This window comes from Puma concolor, chromosome D1, assembly GCF_028749965.1.
Source record: "Puma concolor isolate L17-30 chromosome D1, mPumCon1.1.hap2, whole genome shotgun sequence".
Taxonomy (NCBI): domain Eukaryota; kingdom Metazoa; phylum Chordata; class Mammalia; order Carnivora; family Felidae; genus Puma; species Puma concolor.
The window spans coordinates 27,956,172-27,968,604 of NC_141676.1; the positions used below are offsets into that span (position 1 = coordinate 27,956,172).

The window sequence follows — 12,433 nt, forward strand, 5'->3', positions numbered from 1 at the left end:
ATTTTTTTATTTTTGAGAGACAGAGCCACGGAGCATGAATGGGGGAGGGGCAGAGAGAGAGGGAGGCACAGCTCTATGCTGAGCTATCAGCTCCAGGGCTCAAACTCATGAACTGACCAATTGTAAGATCGTGACCTGAGCCAAAGTCAGATGCCCAACTGACTGAGCCACCCAGACACCCCATTTTTAGTAATTTTTTAAAGGAGAGACCCCTACTCCTGAATTTTTCAGATTGGTTTTCATCTAAAAATGTATTTCTTTCACCTACACTTTTGAAATATATATATTCAGTGGGTATAGAATTTTAGTCAACAGTTATTTTTTTCAGCACTTTGAAGATACCATTCTTCTGGCTTCTATTGTTTCTGTTGAGAATGTAGCTGTCAGTCTGATTGTTATACCTTTGAAGGGAACTGTCTGACTTTCCCCCTTTGGCTGCTTTTTAAGATTTCTCTTTGTCTCTGATTTTCAGCTGTTTCCCAATAATGAGTCTAGATATGATTTTCTTTATAACTGTTCTCCACTGGCTGAAGCGCTTCTTGAATCTGTGGTTTGGTGTTTTCATCAATTTTGGAAAATTCTCTCAGTGTTGCTGCCAAAAAGCCTTGCTCAGCTTCTCAGCCACATGTTTGCTTTTAGACTTGGCACTTGCCTCTAAGACAAGGTTGCTCCAAAGACCCTGCTGAGCTCTCAGTTTCCCTGTTCTTCTGACTCTCCTCTCCCCCGTCCTCACTGTCTTTGAGGTTCTGCAAAAGCCCTGAAACCAATTTTCAGTTGCATTTTCCTGGTTCCAGCAAGAAGTTTGCTCCAACAACCTGGTGAGCCATTGCTGGAAGTGAATCCCTTCTCTTGGTATTGGTAATCACTTCCGGCTTTTTGAAGCTGGAATATATAGCGAGCTTACAAACATGCAAAATTGGGTTTAAGTTAATGGCTTCCCCACAGCATGAACTTATACCCACCTATGCCCTATATTTCTCATTGAGAGACTATGTTAAGACTCTTGAACAACATCAGTTTGGAGAACTGGAGAGGTTCTCCAAACTGGAGAGGCTTTTTTTAGTAGAGAAGAGTGAGTGTGTTAGATTAAGAAAAATGAGATATATCCTAAAGTTTGCAGCATAATGCAAAAAAAAATTACTGTGGATCCCCCTGCTGCCTACCTTTCCATATTTTACGGAGTGCCAGTGTTTTCCCTGTTGAGGGGAAACTGAGGAGTTTCTTTCTCAGTGCTTCAAATGTCAGTCAATCCAAAGTGATATATTGTTGTTCTGAATTTTCCATCTAATTTCCCTATATTTCAGCAGTACAATTTGGACAGAATTCACTTGCTCTACGATTGTCCCACTGGCTAGAGGAAGGTTGTATTTGTCCTTAGATATAAGGATTATTGTTTCTTCATAATTTGCTTTTTTGTGTATTTGCAGAGGGCGCTCGAGAGGAAGACCTAGATGCAGTGGAAGCTCAGATTGGTTGCAAGCTTCCTGATGATTATCGATGTTCATATCGTATCCACAATGGGCAGAAGTTAGTGGTTCCTGGGTAAGATGTTTGCCATTTGGATTATTTTTAATGACACAAATGATTTCCCAGAATGAAAATAAAAACAATTTGTACTTGCTCTTGACAGATTAAAGGTGTACAGAAATTCCCTCTTCTTCTTTGTAAGAATCCAAAAGACAAAATCTCGGGGCCCCTGGGTGGCTCAGTCGGTTAAGCATCCGACTTCGGTTCAGGTCATGATCTCACAATTCGTGGGTTCAAGCCCCAAGTCCAGGTCTGTGCTGACAGCTCAGAGCCCAGAGCTTGCTTCAGATTCTGTGTCTCGCTCACAGACACATGCTCTCTCTCTCAAAAATAAATAAACCTTTAAAAAAATCTTAAAAAAAAAACAAAACCCTATAGCTTGAATTTGATTTTACTAAAGTAAATATGTCTCATGCAAGCAATATTTCTATCAATGCATCTTTATGCTTCTAAAACAAAGTCTGATTGGGGTTGGGGTGGGTACTGTAGTACATAGGGTGGATGTGTGTGTGTGAGTATATTTTAACTAAAACTGTTCAGAACCCTTAAAGTCTCTGTCCCAGGTAAATTGTTTTGAAGAGCTTGATATAAATTCTGAGTACCATATATATAAAACGCAATAATTTGTTCAGAGCTACATACACCAAAGAAAGTATAGTTTTGTCCTATTCAGGCATAGCGTATAATTAAACGGCCTATTTTTAAGAGGAAGTATTCATTATGGAACCTTTGGCAAAAGCAGGCCATGTAGTAGTAGCTGCCGAATTCATTCACAGTATTAAAAACTATATACTTTGGGTCTAATCTTTTTGTTCTTTTGTGAGAATTAAGCTATTTCAGAGACATTGCATTTAATGAAATGCTCCTAAGAGTTTAGGGAGAACTTTACATTGTTCTTAGTGGAAGGTGATGTGTCTTTGTGTGTGAAGAATCATATGAGACTCTGTTACCATTTAGATCAGGGTTGAGTGAGTACAGGGTGATCATACTGAGATTACAAGGTAGTATTCAGAAATCAAATATTGGACTAAATAAGTGTAAATTACTGGCTGGTTTTTTCCTAGTCTTTTTTCCCTACTGAACCGAAACTTGACAAAAATTTAAAAATTGTCATAATTTAAGAGCAAATAGGAGAGAACTTTAATAAAAGAGTTTCCCAGAATTGACACGACAAACAGGTCATAATTTCTACACAGGGATTTATATCTATCCTCAGTGCAAATAGTGAAACTTAGGATAGGAATCCTATCATCAAGGATTCCTTCCATCGAGGTTCTATCAAGGACCAATACCTATGTTCTCATGTATATGCAGTGAGATCAGTTTAGACCCCATGCATCCAAAGTTTATGAAAATTTGGGCAAGGCTTAGGTTGGTTTACGCTGATATTGTCTGGTAGGTTAGGGTAAGCTAAAGGTTGTAGTAAGATAAAACTATCAGAATTTACACCTTCAAACATTAAAATAGTCATACACGCATATATAGCAAAACACTAGCAAATCAGTATATTATGGCAAGATGGTCTTGAAAGCAATAAAATGATTTTTCTTTTAAAAAGGTCTTTAAGACATTTTAGACGCTTAAGCTTTTAATTTAGATCAGAATCTTTCCACTCAAGTGTTTGAATGTAAAGAAATTGTGGTGTTTTTGGTGTTCCCGCTTTAGAATGGACATATTCGTCAGTTCTAATAAAGCTGTTGATGTAAACATCGTTCATCAAAAGGATGAAGCACAGCTGTTTGTTTGGCACTGCAATTGATTACATTTTTGAGTCTCTGTTCTTAGGTTGTTGGGAAGTATGGCGCTGTCCAATCACTATCGTTCTGAGGATTTGTTAGACGTCGATACGGCTGCTGGAGGCTTCCAGCAGAGACAGGGACTGAAATACTGTCTCCCTTTAACTTTTTGCATACATACTGGTTTGAGTCAGTACATAGCAGTGGAAGCTGCCGAGGGCCGAAACAAAAATGAAGTTTTCTACCAATGTCCAGTAAGTAGAGAGTGTTTTTAAATATGGCTGTAAGATGTGTTCTGATAAGTGTATAAATGTGTGCCTTAGGAATTTTCAGGACTGTAGAATGGCATAGAGCATTATACAACTTAATTATAGACCCATCTAATTAGAGGGCTAATATCTGGCCGTAATATTCTGACATAATGAAATGCCAGAAGACATTGGATAAACAATGCAAACCACTGTGCACAGAGGGAAGGCTGTGATATGTGTTAAGGTAATTCAAATTTAAGGAAAACAAATGAGATTTTGTTGAAGTAATTGTAATACACATTTCCAACTTAAAAAATTTAGCTTTTGAACATCAATCGATTCAAGTTCTGAGTGCAATAGAAACTTTTTAAACACTTCATTAGATAGCTTGAGTTGTTGAAAAATAATGACTTTTTTTGGGAGGCTTTTGTTATGATTTTAGTATAAACACAGACAGTGTGGTGTTTGGTTTCATTCTTACTTCTTCAGTTCTTTGTAATTTTGTAGTTGTAGATCTTCTGGCTTCATTTTTGCTAAGATGTGAACTTTTAACTTAGAAGAATTTAAAGTAGAAATTCATAGGTTTCTCAGAGACGTGACTCCATATAACATTTAAAATATTTAAAGAGCTTTCATAGCTTTTATTTCTTCCTAAGCATTTTCATGTCTTTTATCTCGTTTTTGACTTGCTACCTCTGTAAGGTTGTAGGATGATGGCTTGGTCTCTCCATTTACTGAGAGAAGTGACCAGTCTAGAATTGTTCAGGTCTCTTGACTCTGAATCCAGAGCCCCGTCTTAATAGGCTGTATATCTTCTTACCTTAACTTCTTAACTTAAAGGATAATTTTTTTAGTTCACCGTAACAGTAATAGCAGTACATAAGTGGTTTAACTGTTATTGAGAAGTGCCTGGCACTCTTTTAAGGACTTTCTAGAAAGGGCCTAAATATAGAAATCCTAATAAGAGCAGGACTGAAAAGTGTAAGGAATGTCCGAGTGTTGGTTAGAGCACTTGTTATTTTTATCAATTTTGCCTTGTCTCCAGGGAAAGATGCAGGTAACAAACAATGAGAAATTAAGTAAAATGTATTTTTCTCGATTATAATATTCTTTTTCTTGCCTAGGACCAAATGGCTCGGAATCCAGCTGCTATTGACATGTTTATCATAGGTAGGACAAAAAACAGTCTTCCTTTTCCTTTCTCCTTCCTTGTCAAAAAAATGAAGTTGGTAAAAACTTTTCCAATTACTTGATCAGCTGACAGTTTACACTTGTCCTTCTTACTGCTTGCTGGTTTAGAAAGTACTGCATCTAGGCTCTCATTCGAGTAGCCCTTGTACTTTGAATTTCTTTTCTATTTGGGAAAAAGCCATGCCCTGTATAATCTTGTACTCCTGGGACTCTGCTGTAGAACAATGAAATGAATAGAATTACTATGAGTATGTGTGTATGTATACACGCATGCACTTTCCATCAATCATATTAATACATAATTAGAGATATCGATAGATAAAACAACTTTATACCTATAAAGTCTGTGGGGCCAATTACAGTAAAATACTGGTGGGTCACACTAGAGATCTCCCAACAGCAGTCTTCAGAAACCAATGTAAACTCTGCTCGATGAACTCCTTGGCACAACTAGTTTTTCTTGGCCTTCAAAGGTATTTCTCACAGGATTTTGAGAACAATACAGTTTGTATGCAGTTGCGGCTCACCTCTTTGCTATTCATCCAATCTTGTTTTGCTTAGATTTTCCTCCCTTAAGAGATGCTTCCTGACTATCCACTCTGCTTTTTAAAGGCACATATTACACATCCCCATATATTAATAGTAAAGGGGCCTTGGAGGCTAAGGTGTCTGCATTTAATTATATCTCCTAATTGGAACCTCAAACAACAGAGTATTAGTCTCCATTTGTTCCACACTGTGACACATTACGGATTTGTGGTATATGCTTCACAATATCAAGAAACTCTCACCCCTACGTGGTAAGTTACAAAAAAACTATTTAACTTAGCCTCTAGCTTTTAGCTCCCCCTGATTCCTGTAGTCTGTTGTTTCCAAGTTAAGTGCCCTCTGGGGAGTATGCCCCTTCTCACTGCCCTCTGTGGCATCTTTGCATAGCACATACCTTCAGAGGTGATCACCATGGCTCTAGAACGTGGTGCTACTAATTTATAAACTAAAGACTTCCTGAACTCTAAGGTAAGCTACCAGCTGAGCTCTGTGAGTTTCTTATTCTTAGTTTGGTGCTGGTCTGACATGGTGTGGAAGGCCCCACCGCTACAGCAGAGTACTAAGGTCTGATGAATAGTATTCTAGTAGCTGGGATTTCTCCTGGAATAAGAGAGCAGCAAAGCAAAAGATTTGAGATGCAGTGAGGGAGGAGAGATGGGGTGAGAAGTTAGTGCTGGGAGGAGAGATAAGAAAGTGGCTTCCTTTAAGCTGCCTTGATAAAACCCCAGTGTTATCAAAGAGACGCCAAGATATAGGCTTACTTTAAAAAGTAAACTACCTTGGAATATATAAATTACATCTTGATTCAACTAAGTTTGACTTTCTTGGAATTTTTGGTAAAACACAAGATGGAATCTCTTGGTGTTTGGTAAATTATTAACTGATATTTAAGAAAACTAGAAGCTGTTCAGATAAGTTGAGTAATGAAGACTACCTAGGAAATTTTGTCCTTATTTTAAAGAACACACTTGGGTGTGTATTGTAATAAATTAAGATATATTAAAATACAACACCAATTTCTTTTTTAGGTAAACCATGAACAATTTGTGGTTTTCTCACCGTAACAGTTTATTCCATGAATTATACAAAATGATGCTTTAAACTTTACAGGGAAATTACTAGTTCTAAAAACAAAATTGTAACTTCTTTGAATTTTAATGACATTATTCATGTGTCTCCTTAATATCTTGTTCAGAGTGGATAGATGGTAGGTGATCATTTGAATACAATAACATTCAATAAATAAAGGGTCAGAATAGGTCATTCATTAGTAGACACTGAGAAAAGAGCCTACTATTGTGGTTTCCCTTCTCTCAGTTGATGCCCTTAAAATTTTAAAGCTAGACACAAGACCCAAGCTTAAATTGTATCTTCTATTATTCTCTGAATAGTAGAATAGTAAGTAAATGCTATAAATTTAGCTCCAGTGTTCAGCATGGCAGAATGTAAGAACTGGGTTACTAGAAACAAGATTACAGAGAAATACAGAAAAACATTGATTAAGGGACTAATATTGCCAGGCACTGAGTTGTATTAATAATAGATAATGGGGGTCTGAGAAAGTTATGTTATATTACCTAGAAGGGGCAAACATAATTCATGTAAATACTTGTCATTGATCCACTCAGTAGATCACGGATGTGTAGTTTGGTCTGGACTAGAATATGGAGGTCGTTGAATATGGAGGACTGTAATGCATTTGAATCTGTAGAGGTGCAACTAGACTACTTTGGGATTGGTCTGATGCCCAGAACTCCACAGTGCCCTACCCTTGTTAGATGCCCGGACTGAGCCTGGCTTCTGCCAGAATTTCGTGCATGAGTCAGGACGTTCCTGGGCCAAGGGTATACCCTGATCATCTGAGGATAGGTGCTGATATTTTTCCTGTAGTTTCTTCTAAACATAGCTGTATCTCTTTTGTTCCATATGTTCTAGAAATTATAGACAGAAGAAGGCTTTTTATTCTTGTACCAGCACAAAATAAATCTTAAAAATTTATTATTGAATTATAAGCATAAAAATAGTTTGAAGGTAGATGGAAGATTCCCTAGCAGGGTAGTTGAGAATGAGATGAGAATTGGGAATGGAAATTGATCTATGAACGGTAAGTAGAAGTGTATCTGTGTTTCTACTTTTGACCTCATATCTTAAGCATAGAGAAATTACCATTGTTTACTTGTTTCCTGTACAGATTTTGCAAAAATTATTTGTCCTTTTCTTCCTCCCCACCCCTTCCTGGTTTATAGGTGCTACTTTTACTGACTGGTTTACTTCTTATGTCAACAATGTTGTATCGGGTGGCTTCCCTATCATCAGAGACCAGATTTTCAGGTATTTCACTCAAGACTTTTTGAATAAAAATATTTGTAAATCAGAAAAAAACATTAGTTACAGATCTTGAGATGAAGTTTGGAAGAAGGTTAATAATAGAACCTCTCGTTTTCTTAAATGCCACTACTTTATTCTCACTTTAAAGCCAGATTCAGACACTTGGAGAGGCAACATTTTTCTTCTCTTAAAGGATCAAGAGAAAAAACTGATTTTGATTTAGAAGTTAGGGCTTTATAGTATAGTTTCTTTTTATACATAGTTTCCTTTGGGGTGGCGGAAGCTGTTTGCCAGTTAATGGATTTATTTTGAATAGGAAGTCAGTAACTACTAACTCCTGGCAAATACTATTTATTGTCACTAAATGAACCCTCCAGATGTGACAGATAGTAGTAGAGGTAATACTGGTTCACAGTAGCCTGGTTGGCAGAAATGACAAATTAGTTAGAAATTAGAGGTCTCTAGAATAACTTGCTAACACATTTTATTGTCAGAGCCACTGTTGATAGGACTTTCAGGTGTCCCAAAAGTTTCCTGGCTCTGAAAACTGAGATAAGCTCTTTTCAGTTTCCAGTTTAATCAGTGAATCATTACTGGAACCACTGCTCATTGAGCCTTGGCTGCTGTCCTTACAGATCTAAAGTCTTCAAGGTTTTCTAGTTCATAATTTATAGTTTTCTTCTAAGCTTAAAGGGACTATACCTTTACGTTCCCAAATATGGTTTAAATTTTTGATCCTAAAATGAAATAAAAGCCATTTCACACTGTATCTTGAGATCTTTCATCTTAGAGACTTGAAGTTAGTTGATTAAAAAATGTTTAATGTTTTAAAATTATCTAGATATGTTCATGATCCAGAGTGTGTAGCAACAACTGGGGACATTACAGTGTCAGTTTCCACGTCGTTTCTGCCAGAACTTAGCTCTGTACATCCACCCCACTACTTCTTCACATACCGAATCAGGTAAGGACTGTAAATGGGGTCGCCTTTCAGTTAATGGTGGGCTATATCCTGTGGTTGTGTTGTTCTCTCCCCTTTGACATGATACATGAAACACATTTTGAAAGACAGCTTCTTGCTGAGGTGTGGAGGAACGTGGATAACAAAATTTTTTATAAGCTAGTGTCCGTAAGGGACTTGAGTTTCCAGTAACCTCCAAGTTACTTAAGTTATTTCTTGCAGATGTACTGTGTTTAAAGATTTGTGCCAGGTTCCTTGAGGTGGACACTAAGTTGTAATCATCATGAAAGCTCTCTGTGAGAGTTGTAATGCATTCCAGAAGCTATCAAATTGCCCAGGATGAAACCGTGCATTTTAAATTTCAGTTAGCTTGCCTATATTCAGTTAAAAATCAAATATTTATTAAGTGCTGCCTAGTATCAGACATGGCGTTAAGCACTGGATTTGGTTAAATAAGCAAATATTAAATTCGCTTTAATTAGAAGTACTCTGTGCTGTGACATAAAGATAGCTCATTGCTCTAAGGGATTAAGGATACTTTGTTTTTAGATTTATTTTTATATTTATTTTTTATGGTGTGTTATATATATTTTAAAAGTACATATACATGCATATATACACACTGGAAATATTTTTTGCTACCATATACTAACCAGGGAGCATCATAGGATTTTGGTATTATATGCAGCCTTTGATATATCCAGTTACATATGTGCAGATGTTTGTGTTTTGGATTTTTTTTTAAGTGTATTTATTTTTGAGAGAGAGCCTGCAAGTGTGAGCAAGAGAGGGGCAGAGAGAGAGGAGAGAGAATCCCAAGCAGGCTCCGCGCTGTCAGCACAGAGCCCAATGTGGGGCTCAATCTCAAGGACTATGGGATCATGACCTGAGCTGAAATCAAAAGTTGGATGCTTAACTGACTGAGCCACCCAGGCGCCCTGATGTTTGTTATTTTAATTGTTTAATTCAAATCCTGCCTCGGCTTGAAACGTGCTTAAAATTATAATACCGACACTTGCTTATAGGGTACTCAAAATAAGGGACAGCAGATTCCTAGAGAAAAGGGGGAAATAATAGTATTGGGAAACAGTCAAGGTGTAATCCTAGTAACTGACTAGTGACATTTTGCTTTGAGCTTTCTAGAAGCAAAAGGGAAACGTCCTGTGAAAAAGAAACAGAAATTTTTCATTGCACTGAATTCTAGTAAGCATTTCATACATTCATCTTTACTTGAACAGCAAAAGATTATTATCACCCAGTGTGTTTATAAATTTTTATGTTGCCCTTTCTATTGTTGATTCTTACGGAAAGTCAAGTGAGCAAATTGAGTGAAAGCATTTCTGTGGGAGAGTCAAGCTAATCAAGCCATTATCTTTGAGAACTTATAGAAATAGATGGTTAACACAGACATTGGGTTGGGTTTCTTAATTTCCTTTGGGAACTGTTTCATAGTCTTAGTCCAAATATTATAGCTCTTAAACAAAAGAAACAAAATCAGGCCAGATTTGTGTCTCTACCACCCCATTCCCTTCTCCAGGATTGAAATGTCAAAGGATGCACTTCCTGAGAAGGCTTGTCAGTTGGACAGTCGCTATTGGAGAATAACGAATGCTAAAGGTGATGTAGAAGAAGTTCAAGGACCTGGAGTAGTTGGTATGTAACTCAAGATTTGGGTTTACATATCAGTTGCCTCTAAGACATTTTGGAGAGCATCTATGTTGCATACAGCTTGGAAAATGCATGATACAGTCAGTGGATAAGACTGATCTTTTAATAGCTGTGTTTACAGTGTGAAAGATATCATAGATTTTGGGCTTTCTTTGACTCCAATATTTGCTTCATAAATATAATGTGTAAAGATCATTATTCTATTAGATTAGTACCTTAAACATGAACTTTTCTAAAATTATAGCAAACAATTATTCAGGGATTGATTTTCCGTTCTGTAGATCACCCGAGTTCTTTATTTGCTTCTTAAGTTCTTTCTTTTTTTTTTTTTTCGGTGGGATAATTATTTGTTATCGTATTCTGTGGTTACTGGGCATAGAGCAGAAGGAGAAAATAAATTTCATATTGGTCATCTCTTTGAAATTTGGGGGAAATGTTAAAATCAGTAGCTCAGGTTTTTATTTGTGGATTTCAATCATCTTTAACTCTGATTGTCATTGACATTCAGCTTTTTAAAAGATTATGATTATCTTAAGTTTCTGAACCCTAATAACATCACTGTTAACATTTTGCTATGTTTCCTTTTAGTTGTTTTTTTTTTTTTCTAATCGTGCATTTACTTTAACATAGTTTGCATAATCCCACAAAGGGCATTATTTTATTTGCTGTGATGAAGAACTGAATTATAAAATTCAAGGTATAAACCTTGGTTTCTTATTACTGTCTTCTCTGCAGGTGAATTTCCAATCATCAGCCCAGGTCGGGTATATGAATACACAAGTTGTACCACATTTTCTACAACATCAGGATATATGGAAGGATATTATACCTTCCATTTTCTTTACTTTAAAGACAAGATCTTTAATGTTGCTATTCCCCGATTCCATATGGCTTGTCCAACATTCAGGGTGTCTATAGCCCGATTGGTGAGTTAAATTTTCCTCTGGGACTGATTTATGTGACTTTGTAGAATTAACTCCACAGAGGGATTTTGTTGATTAGCCAGACAAATGGTTTACAAATGGTGTTCCCAGAGAACCCTAGAGATTCTGAGGAAATATCATGGGGGGGCCATGTGAATATGTAGGGGTGGTGGATAATAAGTAAGGTAGACTGCATACACTTCAATCAGAGTAACTCTACTGTTAGCTGTTTTTTTGTTTTGTTTTTTGTTTTTCATAGACGTCACTTTTTTTGAGCAGTTTTAGATTCATAGAAAATTGAGCAGAAGGTACAGAAATTTCCCAAATACCCCCTGCCCCCATGCATGCACAGACTTCCCCATTATCAGTAGCTCCCACCAGAGTGGTATTTTTGTTAACAGTTGATGAACCTACATTAGCATATCAAAATCACCCAAAATCCATAGTCTACATTCGGGTTCACTCTTGGTGTTAGATATTCTGTGGGTTTGGTCAAATGTATAATGACACGTATCCACCATCATAGTATCATGTAAAATAGTTACTGGTTTTAAAGGTTCAGTCTCTTTTCCACTGTGTCCAAAAACAATTCTGTGGCCTAATGAGAAACACCACACTAGACCAGTTAGAACAGGCTTTATTTTATTTCATTAAGATTAGGAAAACAATTTCTTGCAGTGTTTTTGCTAAAAATCCCAATTTTGTAAAGTAATACAAATATCCTATAGAGAGACTACTAAAAGTACAAGTCTACCCATTAAACCCTCTTTGTAGTCGTCTCTCTTTGGGATGGTTTCCTAAATCAACTGGGTATAATTTTAAAATCTCATCTTTAGGATTACCTTATGATTGTGGCAGTACCCCAATCTTATGGATTATAAAAGATTATGGATTAAAGAGAATTATGAGGCTCCAGCTATATAATAGGAATAAAATAAAATATGACTTGTATACCCAGAATGTAACTGAGTCATAGGCGTTGAATGTTCAGAGAGGGCCCTCCGGCTCCTGGGATGACCCTGATGGGCGAGTCCAAGATAAGTGTGGGAAGATGGACATGATATTAATCAGGCCTAGAGCTGACACATTCCCCGTTTGGAAAGAGAAGGATAATGTGGAGACCGTAGGCCATTACGCTTGCATGTCTGGTGAAAAGGATCTACAGTCTGGGTTTGGAAGTGAAGTTTAGCTTCCCTCCCAGTGGAAGAATGCTTTCTACTGTATATTTCCAGCACCAGGAATTTGTTACTTCCTATAACATTCTCCTGTTTTTGACCAGTCCAGTGTCTGTATGAGATT

At 36.9% G+C, this 12,433-nt stretch overlaps 1 protein-coding gene across 1 annotated transcript in view; it reads left to right on the top strand.

Moving 5' to 3' along the window:
* Positions 1-12,433, top strand: part of FBXO3 (F-box protein 3) — a 32,075-nt gene that overhangs the window by 14,504 nt on the left and 5,138 nt on the right. The window contains exons 4-10 of the mRNA XM_025928048.2: positions 1,428-1,542; positions 3,313-3,517; positions 4,639-4,684; positions 7,501-7,585; positions 8,424-8,546; positions 10,081-10,196; positions 10,947-11,137. Coding sequence (XP_025783833.1) covers positions 1,428-1,542; positions 3,313-3,517; positions 4,639-4,684; positions 7,501-7,585; positions 8,424-8,546; positions 10,081-10,196; positions 10,947-11,137 — 881 coding nt within the window. The remainder of the gene's footprint in view (positions 1-1,427; positions 1,543-3,312; positions 3,518-4,638; positions 4,685-7,500; positions 7,586-8,423; positions 8,547-10,080; positions 10,197-10,946; positions 11,138-12,433) is intronic.